At 36.9% G+C, this 15,359-nt stretch overlaps 1 protein-coding gene across 1 annotated transcript in view; it reads right to left on the bottom strand.

Annotated features, from left to right (window-relative positions):
• The window catches only part of LOC110441184, a gene marked incomplete at its 3' end in the record, with an annotated part of 31,377 nt that overhangs the window by 13,665 nt on the left and 2,353 nt on the right, over positions 1–15,359 (bottom strand). The window contains exons 3-7 of the mRNA XM_021484282.1: positions 8,335–8,439; positions 7,979–8,083; positions 7,674–7,736; positions 2,548–2,661; positions 803–832 (exon numbers count right to left, since the gene is read on the bottom strand). Of these exons, the coding sequence (XP_021339957.1) occupies positions 803–832; positions 2,548–2,661; positions 7,674–7,736; positions 7,979–8,083; positions 8,335–8,439 (417 nt within the window). The remainder of the gene's footprint in view (positions 1–802; positions 833–2,547; positions 2,662–7,673; positions 7,737–7,978; positions 8,084–8,334; positions 8,440–15,359) is intronic.

Raw genomic sequence — 15,359 nt, 5'->3', positions numbered from 1 at the left:
GCCAAATTACCCCTTTTGCCCCCCCCCCCCCCCTTATCCCTGGGGGTCAGCCCTGCCATTTGTTCAATTTTGATTCCCCACCACCTAGGGATGCTTCCATTTAAATATGGTTGATATCCATCCCATTGTTCCAGAGCCGAAATTGCTTAAAGCAATATGGGCAAATAACACCTTTTTCGCCCCACCCTCAGTCCCCCAGTGGGGCAGCCCCTCCATTTCTACAATTTTGAATCCTAACAACCTGAGAATGCTTCCCACCAAATATGGTTGACATCTTTCTCTTAGTTCCACAGAATAAGTTGTTTAAAGCAATATGGCCAAATAACCTCTTTTGGCCCCGCCCCTCAGCCCCTCCATTTGTACAATTTCGAATTTCCATCAAATTTGATTCAATTCCAATCAGCAGTTTAGAAGAAGTCGTTTTTAAGAAATTGTTGACAACAACTGACCGACTGTTGACAGAAACCACGGTATGGCATAAGCTTACCTTGGTCCTTTGGACCAGGTGAGCTTATAAAATTGATTGGCAGACGACGGATGCTGCACCATACACGATCAATCAGTTAGCCACAATGATAACTTGACTATCAAGTTTTATATGGCCTTGATGGATGATTACATGAATTGTTATTGTAAAATACAGGTTCAAATATTTCACACGCTCTTAAATATTTAGACAATGACACTTGAAACATTTGCTCAGTTCCTGTCCCTGAAGAGGTTTTGTTCCTATTGAAGGCATGCTGTATCTCTCTGCCATCAAGCAAACATCTTCATATCCAACCCTACTCAGCAAACTCACCTATCAAAGCTGACAACTTGGTATCCCTGCCTGTAAAATACAAGGATTCATGCCATGAGATACTTTACAAAGCAACCATTCAGAAATAGGACAGAAAATAAAGAGATCCCGGCAGGATCTTGATGCCCAACACCGGAAGATCTTCTTTAGTTCTATCTAGGTAATTTTACTCTCTTCTCTACTTTTGGCTTATGAAATAAGATTATGAATAGTAAAATCTTTTGTGTATAAAGTATATTTACCAAATCTTCAAAACAACAGAACACTGACAACAGTTAGTACTAGTGTATGGAGGATCAGATGTCACCACAGTAACACACTGAACCAATACAGGGTTCATATAGTCCCACACACCCTTACACATTGTATACACAAACATGTCACCACAAAACCGTGCCCCCATGATATAGACTGTTGTGCTGGTGATGTATATATCCGTGCTCCATGGTGTGGGCAGGTTTATTTATCCCTATAACTGTTAAGTGGATGCATGAAAACGGACTTTCAAGTAGTGAAGGGATCCTACATACCAGGAATTCAATGTTAAGAGCAAGCTGATAATTGATATGGTTTATATTTATCACAAAGTAACATGCCAATTTTCTGCCGGTCTTCAGTTATTATTCCCAATTTTTATCTTTCAGTTCAATTTGACTATACTTATTTTATAATTTAAATTACAATTTTATTTTATTTTATTTATATTAATTCCGTATCGGCAGTGTGCTATTTCATTCCGTTTATATACATGCCAGATTTCCTATAGGCCAATCTGCGAGATTTACAACCATTCTAAGGGAATTTGGGTAAAAGTAAGGGAGGTTTTATTCGGGGTGCATTTCACGGCATAAAACCCTATCTAATTCAAATAAATTAATGAAATTAAGTACAAAATAACTTTTATTTTGACTTTGGCAGAGTTTTATTGAACATTTGAACACTTCTTTGTAATTGCATTTTCCTTTTTGAAGTACAAAACTATCTGAAGTACTGTTTGTGAAGGGTTCAAAATATAATCATCCTTTCTGCAATTTGTATTATAAGAGCAGTTGAATGGTCAATAACAAATCTGAATTTTCTTGTTTTTATACAACAAGAGGCCCAATGGGCCTCAAATGTGGACTAAAACAAAGCTACAGGCAGAATACCAGTATCGAGGACTATAAGTCATTCGAAAGAACCCGTTAAAAGATTTAAACACATTTGACCCCTGTGACCGTGAAAGTCAAACAAGGATATTAAGTTGCAACTTGCCAAATATCACTGACCTAGACCTCTTGTTTATTGAGAGGAGATCTTTAAAAGGTTCATACATATTTTACCATGTACATGTACCATTGAAGTCAATTTTTATTTTTTTTTACATATTTCAATAGTAGACCCCTGTGACATTGAAAATGGGAGGTCATTTATTTGCATGATAATTGCCAAATATCATCAACTTTGGCCTTTTGATTATTGAGAAGAAGTTGTTATAAGTCAAAAATTCACGACGGATGCCACGCCAAGGCATATTATTAGCTCACTAGGCCCTTCAGACCAGTGGCCTTAAAATTAAAAATTATTCTCTTTCAATTAATGATAGCTTGTGTCAATCTTCATTCTTTCTTTTAGAATGAAGCAGACACATTTTGACTGAGGTTGTCTGTTACAAATATGTTACCCTGACATTTTATTACATTGATATGTGATCCTGATATTTTTATTTCTTGTAAAACTTTGGAACTTATTGCTGTTCATCATACCCCTGTTTGCTGATATGTTAAGTTGTTCTTTCACAGCACCAAATTCGTCCCTGACAGCACCAACTACGGCACCAAATTCATCCCTGACAGCACCAAATTCCTCTCCGATGTGACCTGTATTGGATTGATAGAAATATAAATGGGTGAAGTTTGTATGGCAAAGACGATGATTCCTTTACACATATATAATCAGATATTACCTCCAGGGTGTGTTTGACACTACTTTTGCTAGAGAAACTAACCATTATGCTCATCAGTATCAAACCTCTGAGCCAAGAAAGTGCATGTGGCCATCTTGTATTTTAAATCAACTTAAACAAGAGATCGTAGAAGGATCTTGGTGCCCACCATGAAAGGATCTTTATCAGATCTTCAAAAGATGATCTTAAACATTCTTTGATCTTCAATTTTCTTACAGTTACTATCACCTAGTCCTATGCTGGAAATCCTCAACAGAAATCTTGTACATTATCTTAAACTTTGTAATGCAAAATGCAAAAAAAAATTCTTATACAAATAGGTGCTGTCAATGAGGAATAAATTCTCATTAGGGCCAGGGGTATTTTTAACAAGGGGAACATATATATATATAATTTGTAAAAGATCCCTTTGAATACTTTCTGTGAAATAGAGCTATGCACATGGGCCTTAACGGTCACCCGAGTCCTACAGTATTTATTTTTGTTGTTGAAATATACAGTGGAGATAATGATGTCAATCATCCCTACCAATTTGAGTAAATAAAAGTTAAGTATAACGTTAAGTTAAGTTTGTCAGGACCATGAGTTGATCATTCCTAGACTGAGTTTCAGTTAAATCGGCCTATTAGAACTTGATTTTAAGCTTGAAACAAATTTATCAAAATGGTGGCCGTGGCGGCCATATTAGATTTCAGATTGACCCGAAAAAAATAACAACCCATTGTCAGGACCATGAGTCGATCATTCCTACCAAGTTTCAGTTAAATTTGCCAAGCAGGACTGGACTTTAAGTTTGAAATAGATATTTTCAAAATAGTGGCCATGGCGGCAATATTTGATTTCTGATCGAACCTGAAAAATAACAACACCTGGTCAGGGAGATGTCAGTAATATTACAATGAAGTATCAATGAAATCCCATCGACAGTATTTCAGCTGAAGTCGGAAATGTAAAATGTTAACGGACGATGCACAATGCACGACGACGGACGAAGACGGATAGCAATAGGTCACTTAAGCTGAAGCTCAGGTGACCTAAAAATGCACATCTAGAGACCAAGGGAAGCTTTCATACTGAGGAAGATTCCTCCAGTACTTTCAAGAAATAGAAATATAAAACCTGAACTACCAAAATCCAAGATGGTCGATCAATTTCAAAAGTAATCATGCACAACTAAAGGTCAAGGGGAACCTACAAATCAAATCCGACAGCGCAAGTTAAAAACCTCTCAATTAAGATTTAAAAAACTTTGTTTTCTGCTCTTTTCCGGCTGTTGTATCTAAGGAAGCACAGACATATTAGAATGTGCTTGGTAACGAGTAGGGGGTCTCCCGGGGTATATCAAGAGTAGTTGCAGCTTGCCTTTTGGAGATACAGGTTTTTATAGCAAACATAAATAGAAACACGTGTACAGTAAAACCTTGATATAATGCCTTTCACTTTCCACCTCGCTCACTGCCAACATATTTCAAAGTCCCTTAATTCTGTTTTTCTTAAGAATTCCTTTATATCTTTCAGTCAATTTATTACCAAACCCCTTTATATGCCAAGCTTTCTTTGAACAAATGGTGGCAATATAACAGGTTTTGGGAATGGCGTACCTTAACCTTCACAATTCTAAAGAAGAGATGACTAGACAACATGAGACAGTCAACAGCGTACTGATGGTGGGGATTCAACACTGCACATAAAAACTTGCCCAAAAACTTTAACTTGAGTGAAGTGGGACGCTGACGCCAGTGTGACTACACTAGCCCCCCTTTTTCAGCAAATAAACAAGCTAAAAAGCGCAATACCCATCAAACCAATTATCATTTGTTCATATAAACCAGAACTGTAGTCTGTAGTCTATAGTCTCCCACCAGTAATGATTTCTTTATTCTCTGAGCTGTACACTGATTTAAGTATATAGGTCACTGACATACTTCCTGTACTCCCTCCCAATGCCAAATTACACTTGCAAACCAAATCTTGTTAGCCCAGATGAACTAGTTTTGCTGAAATCATCCTAGTAGTTAAGGAAGAATTGTCAGAACAAAGATTTTTAAAGAAGGACCATAACTCCTTAAAACAAGAGAATTGGTGGAACAGATGTATGCTCCCCGAAAACAACTTTATTGGAGGCTTTTCCTGTTTGCGAAGATTGCATTTGGTTAGATTTATGACACCTATTGGTAAAAATATGTTGAAATGGGGAGTTTGGAAGAAGGAAAATATTGTTTTAACTGTTACATACATGATCATATCTGGCACAGTGCACATCGTCTTAGTATGACTGATGTACACACCAAGACATGATCCTACCTTAAATGCCGGTAAAGTTATGCTACGGACATGAAAAGGAAGGACGGACAAAGCGGCAACTATATGCTTCCCCGAAAATGTTCGGGTAACATAACAAGAGGCCCAAGGGCCTTAGCGGTCACCTGAGTTATATCATAGATACTGGTAGCTTTATTTTATGGTTTAGATGTGATGTGGAAATCAGCATGTAAACTAAGTGAAATACAATACTTGTCATGTCATCAATGGATAAGAATTTGAAAATATTGGTAAATGTTCCCTTTGGGGCCCCGCCCTAGCCCCTGGGGATGGGGCAGGAATCCTAATTTTACAAAGTAAAACTCTCATTTACCCAAGATGATTCTGACTAAGTTTGAGCAATTTTCTGCTGAAAATGGATAAAATATATACCGAAAAGTGTTATTTCCCTATATAAACTATATTAAACGTTAACCCCTCCCCAAGGGAGAACGGATAGCTCGGGGTCCTGATATTTTCAATTTAAATAAAGCCCCTGATGATCTTTCTTTCCACGTAAAGAAAATCACTGTAGTACCTCTGAGTCTGGAGAAGAAGATTTTTGAAATATTGATTAATTTTCCCTTTGGGGCCCCGCCCTGGCCCCAGGGGTCGGGGTAGGAATCTCAATTTTACAATTTGAAACCATCTACCTCCAAGGATAATTCTCACCAAGTAAAAATAATTTCCTACAGAAAGTTGTCAAAATATACCCAAAAGTGTTATTTCCCTATATAAACTATAGTAAACTTTACCCCCTCCCCAAGGGAGAACGGATAGCTCGGGGGTCCTGAAATTTACAATTTAAGTAAAGCCCCTGATGATCTTTCTTTCCACGTAGAGAAAATCACTGTAGTACCTCTGAGTCTGGAGAAGAAGATTTTTGAAATATTGATTAATTTTCCCTTTGGGGCCCCGCCCTGGCCCCAGGGGTCGGGGTAGGAATCTCAATTTTACAATTTTGAAGCCTCATCTACCAAGGATGATTCTGACCAAGTTTGAAAAAAATCCATCCACTGGTTCTTGAGAAGTTGAAAATGTAAAAGTTTACGCACGACGACGGACGACGACGGACGAAAAGCGATTGGAATAGGTCACTTGAGCAAAGCTCAGGTGACCTAAAAATGCACGACATCAGGGGGTAATTACCATATCTGTAAAGTTTCATTGAAATTGGTCCAGTTGTTTAGGAGGCAAACATTCTTTTTCAACAAAGGGCCATAATTCCTTTTTAAAAGGGTCGGAATGAAAAAGTACTACTTGGATTCACAATGCTAGGGGGCAGTTACCATATATTTAAACTTTGAAATTGGCCCAGTAGATCAGGAGAAGTTGTCAGGACAAAGGATTTTTCAAGAAAGGGCCATAACTCCATAACAAAGGGTTAGGATATATCTAGTAACTTCATTGGGGGGGTATAATAAGCAAGCATTTGACTAATGCTGACGCCAACCTTTTAGATATCCTGCTAGTAATAACTTCAATTATTTCCATGAGAACAGTTTTCAAATATCAAGTTTCACATTGTTGACTACACACCTGGGACTGTTTTGCTAGTAAAGCCTCTACACGACTAAGACTTTGAGTTCATAATAAAGTAGTCATGTGTGGATGGAGTTCTATGCAGGTTAAAGACTGATAACTTATAAGATTTATTGTAGATTTTTCAGTGGTGTTTCAAAGTCTTCAGGTGAGTACGTTTGATTTTTGATATCATTTGCTGATAAGGGAGCTGATTGAATCGTCAGTGGTAGAATGATAACCAGTTGGACAGGTAATGACTTTTTATACCCAGGGAGAATCATACTCGTTACCAAGCAAGCACAAACTATTAGTCAGAGATAGTTACTGGGGAACAACTCAAAACCAGAAAAAATAGAAGCTTCTTTTTAATCTCAAATGAAAGATTTTTAACTTGCTCTTTCAGCTTTAACTGTCTTTTCGCCATCTGATCAGTCTCAAAAAGTCAACATGCACAACTAAGGACCAATGGTAGCCTATATATATATTTTGAGAAAGATCCCTTTGGTACTTTCTGAGAAATAGTGATAACAAACCTTAACTGTCAAAATCTAAGATGGCCGTTTGTCGGACGTTTTGTTTCTCTGATCAGTCTCAAAAGTTGATATGCACAAATAGGTACCAAAGGGAACTTGTATATTAAATTTGAGAAAGATCCCTCCAGTGCCTTTTTAAGAAACAACAATAACACAAATTGTTGAAGGATGGACACACAGACCATTGACCACTGATGCTGGGCGAATTTGAATCAGAGGGGGCTAAAAATAACATGTGCAGCTTGTGTTCTCACTAGGGAATGATTACTAAACAAGAGACTCATTTGGCCTGTAACACTCACCTATTAATCATCTATCATCTGTGACCTTCAAAACGAGTACAGGCTAATTTGTTTTTAAAAGTCTACATGTACGTACGGTTACTCTATACATTACAGGTCTATGTATTAAGCTTAAACACTGTTTTACTAAATTAAATGACCATAAAACACTGATGGAATTATATAAAATATTCATAAACTTTGGCCTAGATTGTTCCTCGCTGATATGGTTAGATATTATAAAAGGTATTGTAACACGAGTCCAAATAAACAACGTAAAGACTTACCCTGAAGGTCAGTCATATCTGTTTGCATGGCGTCCTGTTTGACCGACATACCAGCCATGTTCCCTGAAGAGACAAGATAAATGTATCATTAACCCAATGCTACTTAGAAGCCAATACATCTAAACCATGTGCTTCAATGAAGGAAAAGATATGTTTTACTGAATTAAATGACAGTGAAAACATTGCTGGAATCAATATAAAAGAAATTATTCATAAACTTTGACCTGTATTGAGGTCCCTTTTGATATAAGATTGTGAAATGGAAGTTTAACATGAGGGCTGAAATAAACAACGTAAAAACTTACCCTGAAGGTCAGCCATATCTGTTTGTATGGCGTCCTGTTTGACAGACATCCCAGCCATATCTGTTTGTATGGCGTCCTGTTTGACGGACATACCAGCCATGTTCCCTAAAGAGACAAGATAAATATATCATTAACCCATTGCTACTTAGAAGCCAATACATCTAAACCATGTGCTTCAATGAAGGAAAAGATATGTTTTACTGAATTTACTGAATTAAATGACAGTGAAAACATTGCTGGAATCAATATAAAAGAAATTATTCATAAACTTTGACCTGTATTGAGGTCCCTTTTGATATAAGATTGTGAAATGGAAGTTTAACATGAGGGCTGAAATAAACAACGTAAAAACTTACCCTGAAGGTCAGCCATATCTGTTTGTATGGCGTCCTGTTTGACAGACATACCAGCTATATCTGTTTGCATGGCGTCCTGTTTGACAGACATACCAGCCATGTTCCCTGAAGAGTACATCATTAAAGATACAATTAATGATTTTCTTACTAAGTGAAATTCTTTAAAAGAGCTTTGATGTATTTGCAATGTTTTCGATGAAATACGAAGAAAACTACATCATTTAACCAAAGTACACAGTCTGAAAGTACTGTAAATGTTAATTGTGTATGGCACAAATCACCACTTTTGATCAAATTACCAGAAGTTCATTGACAATATTAACAGAGGGAGCTATCTGTTTTATATGTTAAATATCATAGTGTCTTCAAATGTATCTATTTCCAGTTTCCTGAAGTGACTGGAAATGAGAACCCTAAGTAAGGTGCCCATCATTGTACCATCTTCATTATATATATATAAACAAGAGGCCCAAGAGGGCCTGTATCGCTCACCTGAATATTTAAGCAGTCATAGCAAATATTCTCAGTAAATATTATAAATATTGTACTACAAATTTCTCACTCGCAAACTTTGTCGGCACCATCTATTGAAACTTCCAGTCAAATTCTATTATAAGATTTTATGCTTTTTGGCCATCGTTCTTCTTCAAAAGTTGTTTGACATATTGTTCCCTGTGACTTTGTAAGTATGTCAATTCATTTTCCTTCTCAAACTTGTATAGCTCTATCCAAAGAAGCTACCAGCCAAATCTTATGAATCCATTCCTTTTGGTTCTTCAGAACAAATTGAAATGTTGTTGACCTCTGTGACATTTAAAGTAGGTTGAGGTCATTCTAATTTGCAAACTTTGGTGAGCTCTATCCCAAGAAGCCACTAGCCAAATATTATAATTTTATGCCTTTCGATTTTTGAGAAGAAGTCGCTTGATGTTTTTGACATATTTGACATCTGTGACCTTGAAGAAGGTCAAAGTCATTTTCATTCTCAAACTTTGTCAGGCTCTATCTCAGGAAGCCACAAGGCAAATATGAAGGTTCTACATCTTTTTGTTCTTCTTCAGAAGTTGTTTAAAGAGTTTGACATATTTTACCACTGTGACCTTGAAAGTAGGTCAAGGTAATTTTCATTCTCAAACTTTGTCGAGTTCTATCCAAGGAAGCCACCAGCCAATTTTGAAGATATTATACCTTTTAGTTCTTCATAAGAAGTCGTTTGAAGTGTTTGACATATTTGACTGCTGTGACCTTGTAAGCCGGTCAAAGTAATTTTAATTCTCAAACTTTGTTGGGCTCTATCCAAGGAAGCCACCAGCCAAATAGGACGATTCTATACCTTTTAGTTCCTCAGAAGAAGTCGTTTAAAGAATTTGACATATTTAACCTCTGTGACCTTGAAAGAAAGTCAAGGTCATTTTAATTCTCAAACTTTGTCGGCTCTATCCCAGGCAGCAATCAATCAAATATAAAGATTCTATATTTGACCCCTGTGACCTTGAAAGTAGGTCAAACTAATTTTCATTCTCAAACTCTGTTGGGCTCTATTCCAGGAAGCCACCAGCTAAATATGACGATTCTGTACCTTTTAGTTCTTCATAAGAAGTCGTTTTAAGTGTTTGACACATTCGATCCCTGTGACCTTGAAAGTAGGTCAAGGTCATTTTCATTCTCAAACTTTGTTAGGCTCCATCACAGGAAGCCATCAGCCAAATATGAAGATTCTATACGTTTTAGTTCTTTAGAAGAAGTCGTTTGAAGTGTTTGACATATTTGACCCCTGTGACCTTGAAAGTAGGTCAAGGTCATTTTCGTTCTCAATCTTTGCTGGGCTCCTACCAACAAAGCTTTCAGACAAATATAATGACTCTAGGCCTGTCAGTTCTTCAGAAGAATCTATTTAAAGGAAAAGTTGACGACGAGGACGGACGGATGACGGACGCCGCACCATGACATAAGCTCACTTAAGCTTGCCCTTTGGGCAGGTGAGCTAATAATTGGTTCTTTGTCAGTTTGATTTTCTTTTTCTTTTCTCTTATCTGTTTAATACGGTCATGTTAACAGTAAAATTGTAAATGCACCTTTGAGGTAACCATTGATCTTATCTTAATACTGCTGTGTATAAAAGACAACCTTTAAAGTGAGTTTTTCATTTCACATATTTACTAGTACGGTACTTAATGTGAAAGAAATAAAGCTGATCATTGCAATACGAGAAAGATCTGTTAAGTTGTTCTGTCGGCCATCTTGTTTTTATGATCAATTCAATTCAATTAGTTTATTCTGTAAGCCTTACAACTTATAAGATACAAAACACAATATTAATACATATTAACAGGTTAAACAGAGTAATGATGTACAGGAGAGTGATAATTGTATGTAATCGTATCATATACACCTATACACACAAGAATGTGATAATACTACAAGAGGCCCAATGGGCCTGCATCGCTCACCTGGTATAAATCTCACACTTGTAACCTTAAAAGTGATCTAAAATAAAGCTACAGGCAAAATATCAGTATTTATGATTAAAATTTATTCAAAAGAACCTGTTAAATTTTTTGAAAATATTTCACCCCTGTGATTGAAAGTCAAACAAGGTAATTATGTTGAACAAATTTTATAGCCTTTCATCTCAGGATGCAACTTGCAAAAATATCAACATCTTGGGACCCATGGCTATTCAGAAGAGGTTGTTTAAAGTTTTTAAGACAATTGACCCCTGCGACTTTGAATATAGTTGAAGGTCATTCATTTGAACAAACTTGGTAGCCCTTCACCCAAGTATGCTACTGGCCAAATATCATCACCCTGGGCATTTTGGTTATTGAGAAGAAGTTGTTTAAAGTTTTTAAGACAATTGACCCCTGCGACTTTGAATATAGTTGAAGGTCATTCATTTGAACAAACTTTGTAGCCCTTCATTTCAACATGCTACTGGCCAAATATCATCACCCTGGGCGTTTTGGTTATTCAGAAGAAGTTGTTTCAAGTTTTTAATATATTTGACCCCTGTGACCTTGAATATATAGTTGAAGGTCATTCAATTGAACAAACTTTGTAGCCCTTCACCCAAGAAATTGTTTAAAGCAAAATATTGACGCCGGACGACAGACGCCACGCCACGGCATAATAATGACTGAGAGCGCTTCTTAAAAGCAACAAGAGGCCCAATGGGCCTGCATCGCTCACCTAGTATTAATCTCACACTTGTAATCTTAAAAGTGGACTAAAATACAGCTACAGGCAAAATATCAGTGTTTCATTCATAAGAACCTATTAACAGATTTAAACATGACACCTGTGACCTTGAATGTCGAACAAGGACATTATAATATTAGGCTGAACAGAGTTTATAGTCTTCCAACCCAGCATGCTTCTGGAAAAATCATTACCCTGGACCTTTTGGTTATACAGAACAAATCATTTAAAGATTTAAACATATATTGACCTCTGTGCCCTTGAATATGGGCGAAGTTCATTCACTTGGAAGTCCTTCATCCCAGCATGTTAATGGCCAAATATCATCACCCTTGGCCTTTTGCTTATTATGAAGAAGTCATTCAATGGTTTTAAACATATTTGATCCATGTGACCTTAAAATATAGATGTCAAGGTCATTCATTTGAACTTGGTAGTTCTTCATCCCAGCATGTTACTGGCATTATCCTAGGTCTCTTGGTTATTCAGAAGAAGTTGTTTAAAGGTTTTAAACATATTTGACTCCTGTGACCTTGAAAGTGGGTCAAGGTCATTTATTTGAACAAACTTGGTAGCCCTTCAACCGAGCATGTTACTGGCCAAATATCATCACTCTAGGCCTCTCAGTTATTCAGAAGAAGTTGTTTAAAAGATTTTAACATATTTGACCCCTGTGACCTTAAATAAAATTGGAAGCCCTTCATCCAAGCATGTTACTGGGCAGATATCATCATCCTAGGCCTCTTGGTTATTCAGAAGAAGTTGTTTAAAGATTTTAACATATTTGACCCCTGTGACCTTGAAAATTGATGAAGGTCATTTATTTGAACAAACTTAGTAGCCCTTCATCCAAGCATACTTCTGGCCAAATATCATCACCCTAGGCCTTTTGGTTACTGAGAAGAAGTTGTTTAAAGTAAAAAGTTGACGCCAGACGGACGCATGACGCTGCACCATGCCATAAGCTCACTTGGCCCTTCGGGTAGTGTTGGGAATCGGACAGAAAATTACAATCGATTAATCGGAAGCCCCAAACCGATTGACTATCGATAGTTCAATCGGTTTGTAAGACACGTGCAGAAAAAGTCCGAAAATTATTATATCTATTATAATATATATATATATATGTAATATGTATTTGTTGTATTGTGTAGTTTCCTAATGTATACTTGTGTTGTTTTGGATTTAAATTACATAATTTTAAGTGTATATTAACACAATAGCACTTATTTTGCTTCAGACTGCACTAGCTAGTAATCCTTTATCATTATGTAGTATGCTTTACTGCTTCTGTATGCACCTTTGGTCTTTAGTCACCATCTGTAGTATGCTAACCTGCATGTAACATAACTGCAAGGTGAGTGGATGGCTTTGTAATAGTACTTACTTAAACCACAGAATTAGATTGTTATCTAAGTCCGTGCTTAAACATGTTCAGTACTCACTAATACTTGTTTTCCAAAATTTATTTTCATATGTGTATCATGACTATGAACGTAAGATTTTATGTTGAGAGTAAATATATCACAGAAAACACAAACTACAAAGTGTTAAAAAATAACTTCATTTGTCGATTTTCAACAGTCAGTCAATCAGCTAACGAAAATGACTTTCTTCTTTAGGGTGTAGGGGGGCCTCTAACGAACTATGCCATTTCAAAGAAATTTGTCATTAGTTTTGTTTATCATTAAACTATTTCAAAATACTTGGCCATTCAGAAAATTTTGATTTCAAAAAGCTTTTAGATACTATATCGATGTAATCTATATCGTATTTACCTTTGTTGGCGTAGCTTTTCTTGCATAGCCTACAAATGACAGTTGGCATGTCTAAATTTGATTTTATTGCGGGTCCCACTGAACCTTCTTTTTTCCGGAACATGAACTATTTCCATATGGCTGATTTAACTGTCCCTAGATAGGGATAATCATGACCACGAGGCGAGAGTGATCTCCCTTCCCATAGTTCCGTGTTGTTAATTACCGTGAATGATATTTTCGAACTATCGATAGTGACAAGTTTGCAATCGATTGTCGCCGACGTCACACCTGAGCGATAGTTTTCGATTATTAGCGACAATCGTCCCAACACTACCTTCGGGCCAGGTGAGCTAAAAATGAAATACTGTTCTTACACAACTGATCAATGGTTTTTTTCAGGTGGTATTGCAGACCAAAAGTATCTACTAAATGCCGATACAATGTTCCTTTTGGGGAATTCTGTATTTTAGACAAAAAAATTTGTACAGGTATATATCATAAATTTTGCGCTCTATTAACTTATACACAATCTTACTTTCATAGCAGTTATTCCATAAATACCCTAATCCTAACTTATTCAAATCTGATTGTATATTTATAATCCAATCATCATTATCCAATAATCTCTGTTCATAACATGCTTTCAATATACAATTTTCTGTTTCTTTCACTTTAACCCAGTATTTCAATATTTTCATTTTCCAACAATATACATTGGAAGTCACCTAGTGTTTTTTTACAGAAATATGTAGGAACTTTTTCAACTCTCAAAACAAAACATGCAGCCCAATTAAGGATTAAGGGGAAAATACATATCAAATTAGAAAAAAATCCCTCAAGTACCCCCTGAGAAATAGCACTAACAATATTATTATTATTATCAATGCTAAACGTCCCATCAACACAAAATAGGTCATTACAGCCAACAAATGGTCAACAAAAACAAATGCTAAATCAAATTTTAAAGGTGTGAAAAAGGTGAAAGAACAAAGAGGAAGAAAAGAGAAAGGACAGAAAAATCTACACTATATACATGGGACTCTGATGATTTACCACGGCCCGACCATTCCAGAGGAATGCACAAAGAGCTGGCCCGAAGGCAGACACCTGTATACCAAACCCCCAGGAAGGAATGCACAACAGTGCAAACCTAGCATTTGCGTCCCGGCCGAAGGACGGTGCTGCTTGGTCTGACCTCTACCTTTCAACCTGTCTGGCTTGGGTGACCCTACCAGGAGCACAAAGCCCCAACCAGCATAACTATCCAGGTCATTGAGGTACTCGATCCCCCCTACCATGGAAAGGTGCAGCGACTAGGGGGAGCACTAACAAACCTTCAATGTCAAAATCCAAGATGGCAACCTGTTGGCCATTTTGTTTATCTGATCAGTGTCAAAAGTAAATATGCACAACTTCAGACCAAGTGGAACCTACATATATTATTTTTATTAAGATCCCTTTGGTAATTCCTGAGAAATAACGATAACAAATTAAAATCAAAATCCAAGATGGCAGCCTGTCAGCCATTTTGATTATCCGATCAATCCCAGAAGTGAACATGCACAACAAGGGGAATTTTCATATCAAATTTGAGAAAGATACCTTCAGAAGGTACTTTCTGATAAATAGCTGTAACAAGAATTGCTTAAGAATTGATGAAGGACTACAAACGACAGATGATGGATTACAGATGGACGGACCACAGACGACAGAACACAGACCGCAGACCACAGATGGAGGGCAATTTGAATAGCCAACCAACAGATGATGGTAGGCTAAAACACAGCCAGTCGATAATTTCCTTCTTCTGTAATATTGGTTTGGGTGAAACATATAGCTAGCTAACTCTTAACCCCATAGTAATGTTTGGTTGGGAAACTATGACTAGCTAACTCTTACCCCCATAGTAATGTTTGGTTGGGAAACCATGACTAGCTAACTCTTGCCCCCATAGTAATGTTTGTTTGGGAAACTATGACTAGCTAACTCTTACCCCCATAGTAATGTTTGGTTGGGAAACAATGACTAGCTAACTCTTACCCCCATAGTAATGTTTGGTTGGGAAAC

The sequence above is a fragment of the Mizuhopecten yessoensis genome, unplaced genomic scaffold, assembly GCF_002113885.1.
Source record: "Mizuhopecten yessoensis strain PY_sf001 unplaced genomic scaffold, ASM211388v2 scaffold715673, whole genome shotgun sequence".
Classification (NCBI taxonomy): Eukaryota; Metazoa; Mollusca; class Bivalvia; order Pectinida; family Pectinidae; genus Mizuhopecten; species Mizuhopecten yessoensis.
The sequence above is the reverse complement of the archived record's forward strand: the minus strand, read 5'-3'. Positions and strand labels throughout refer to the sequence as shown.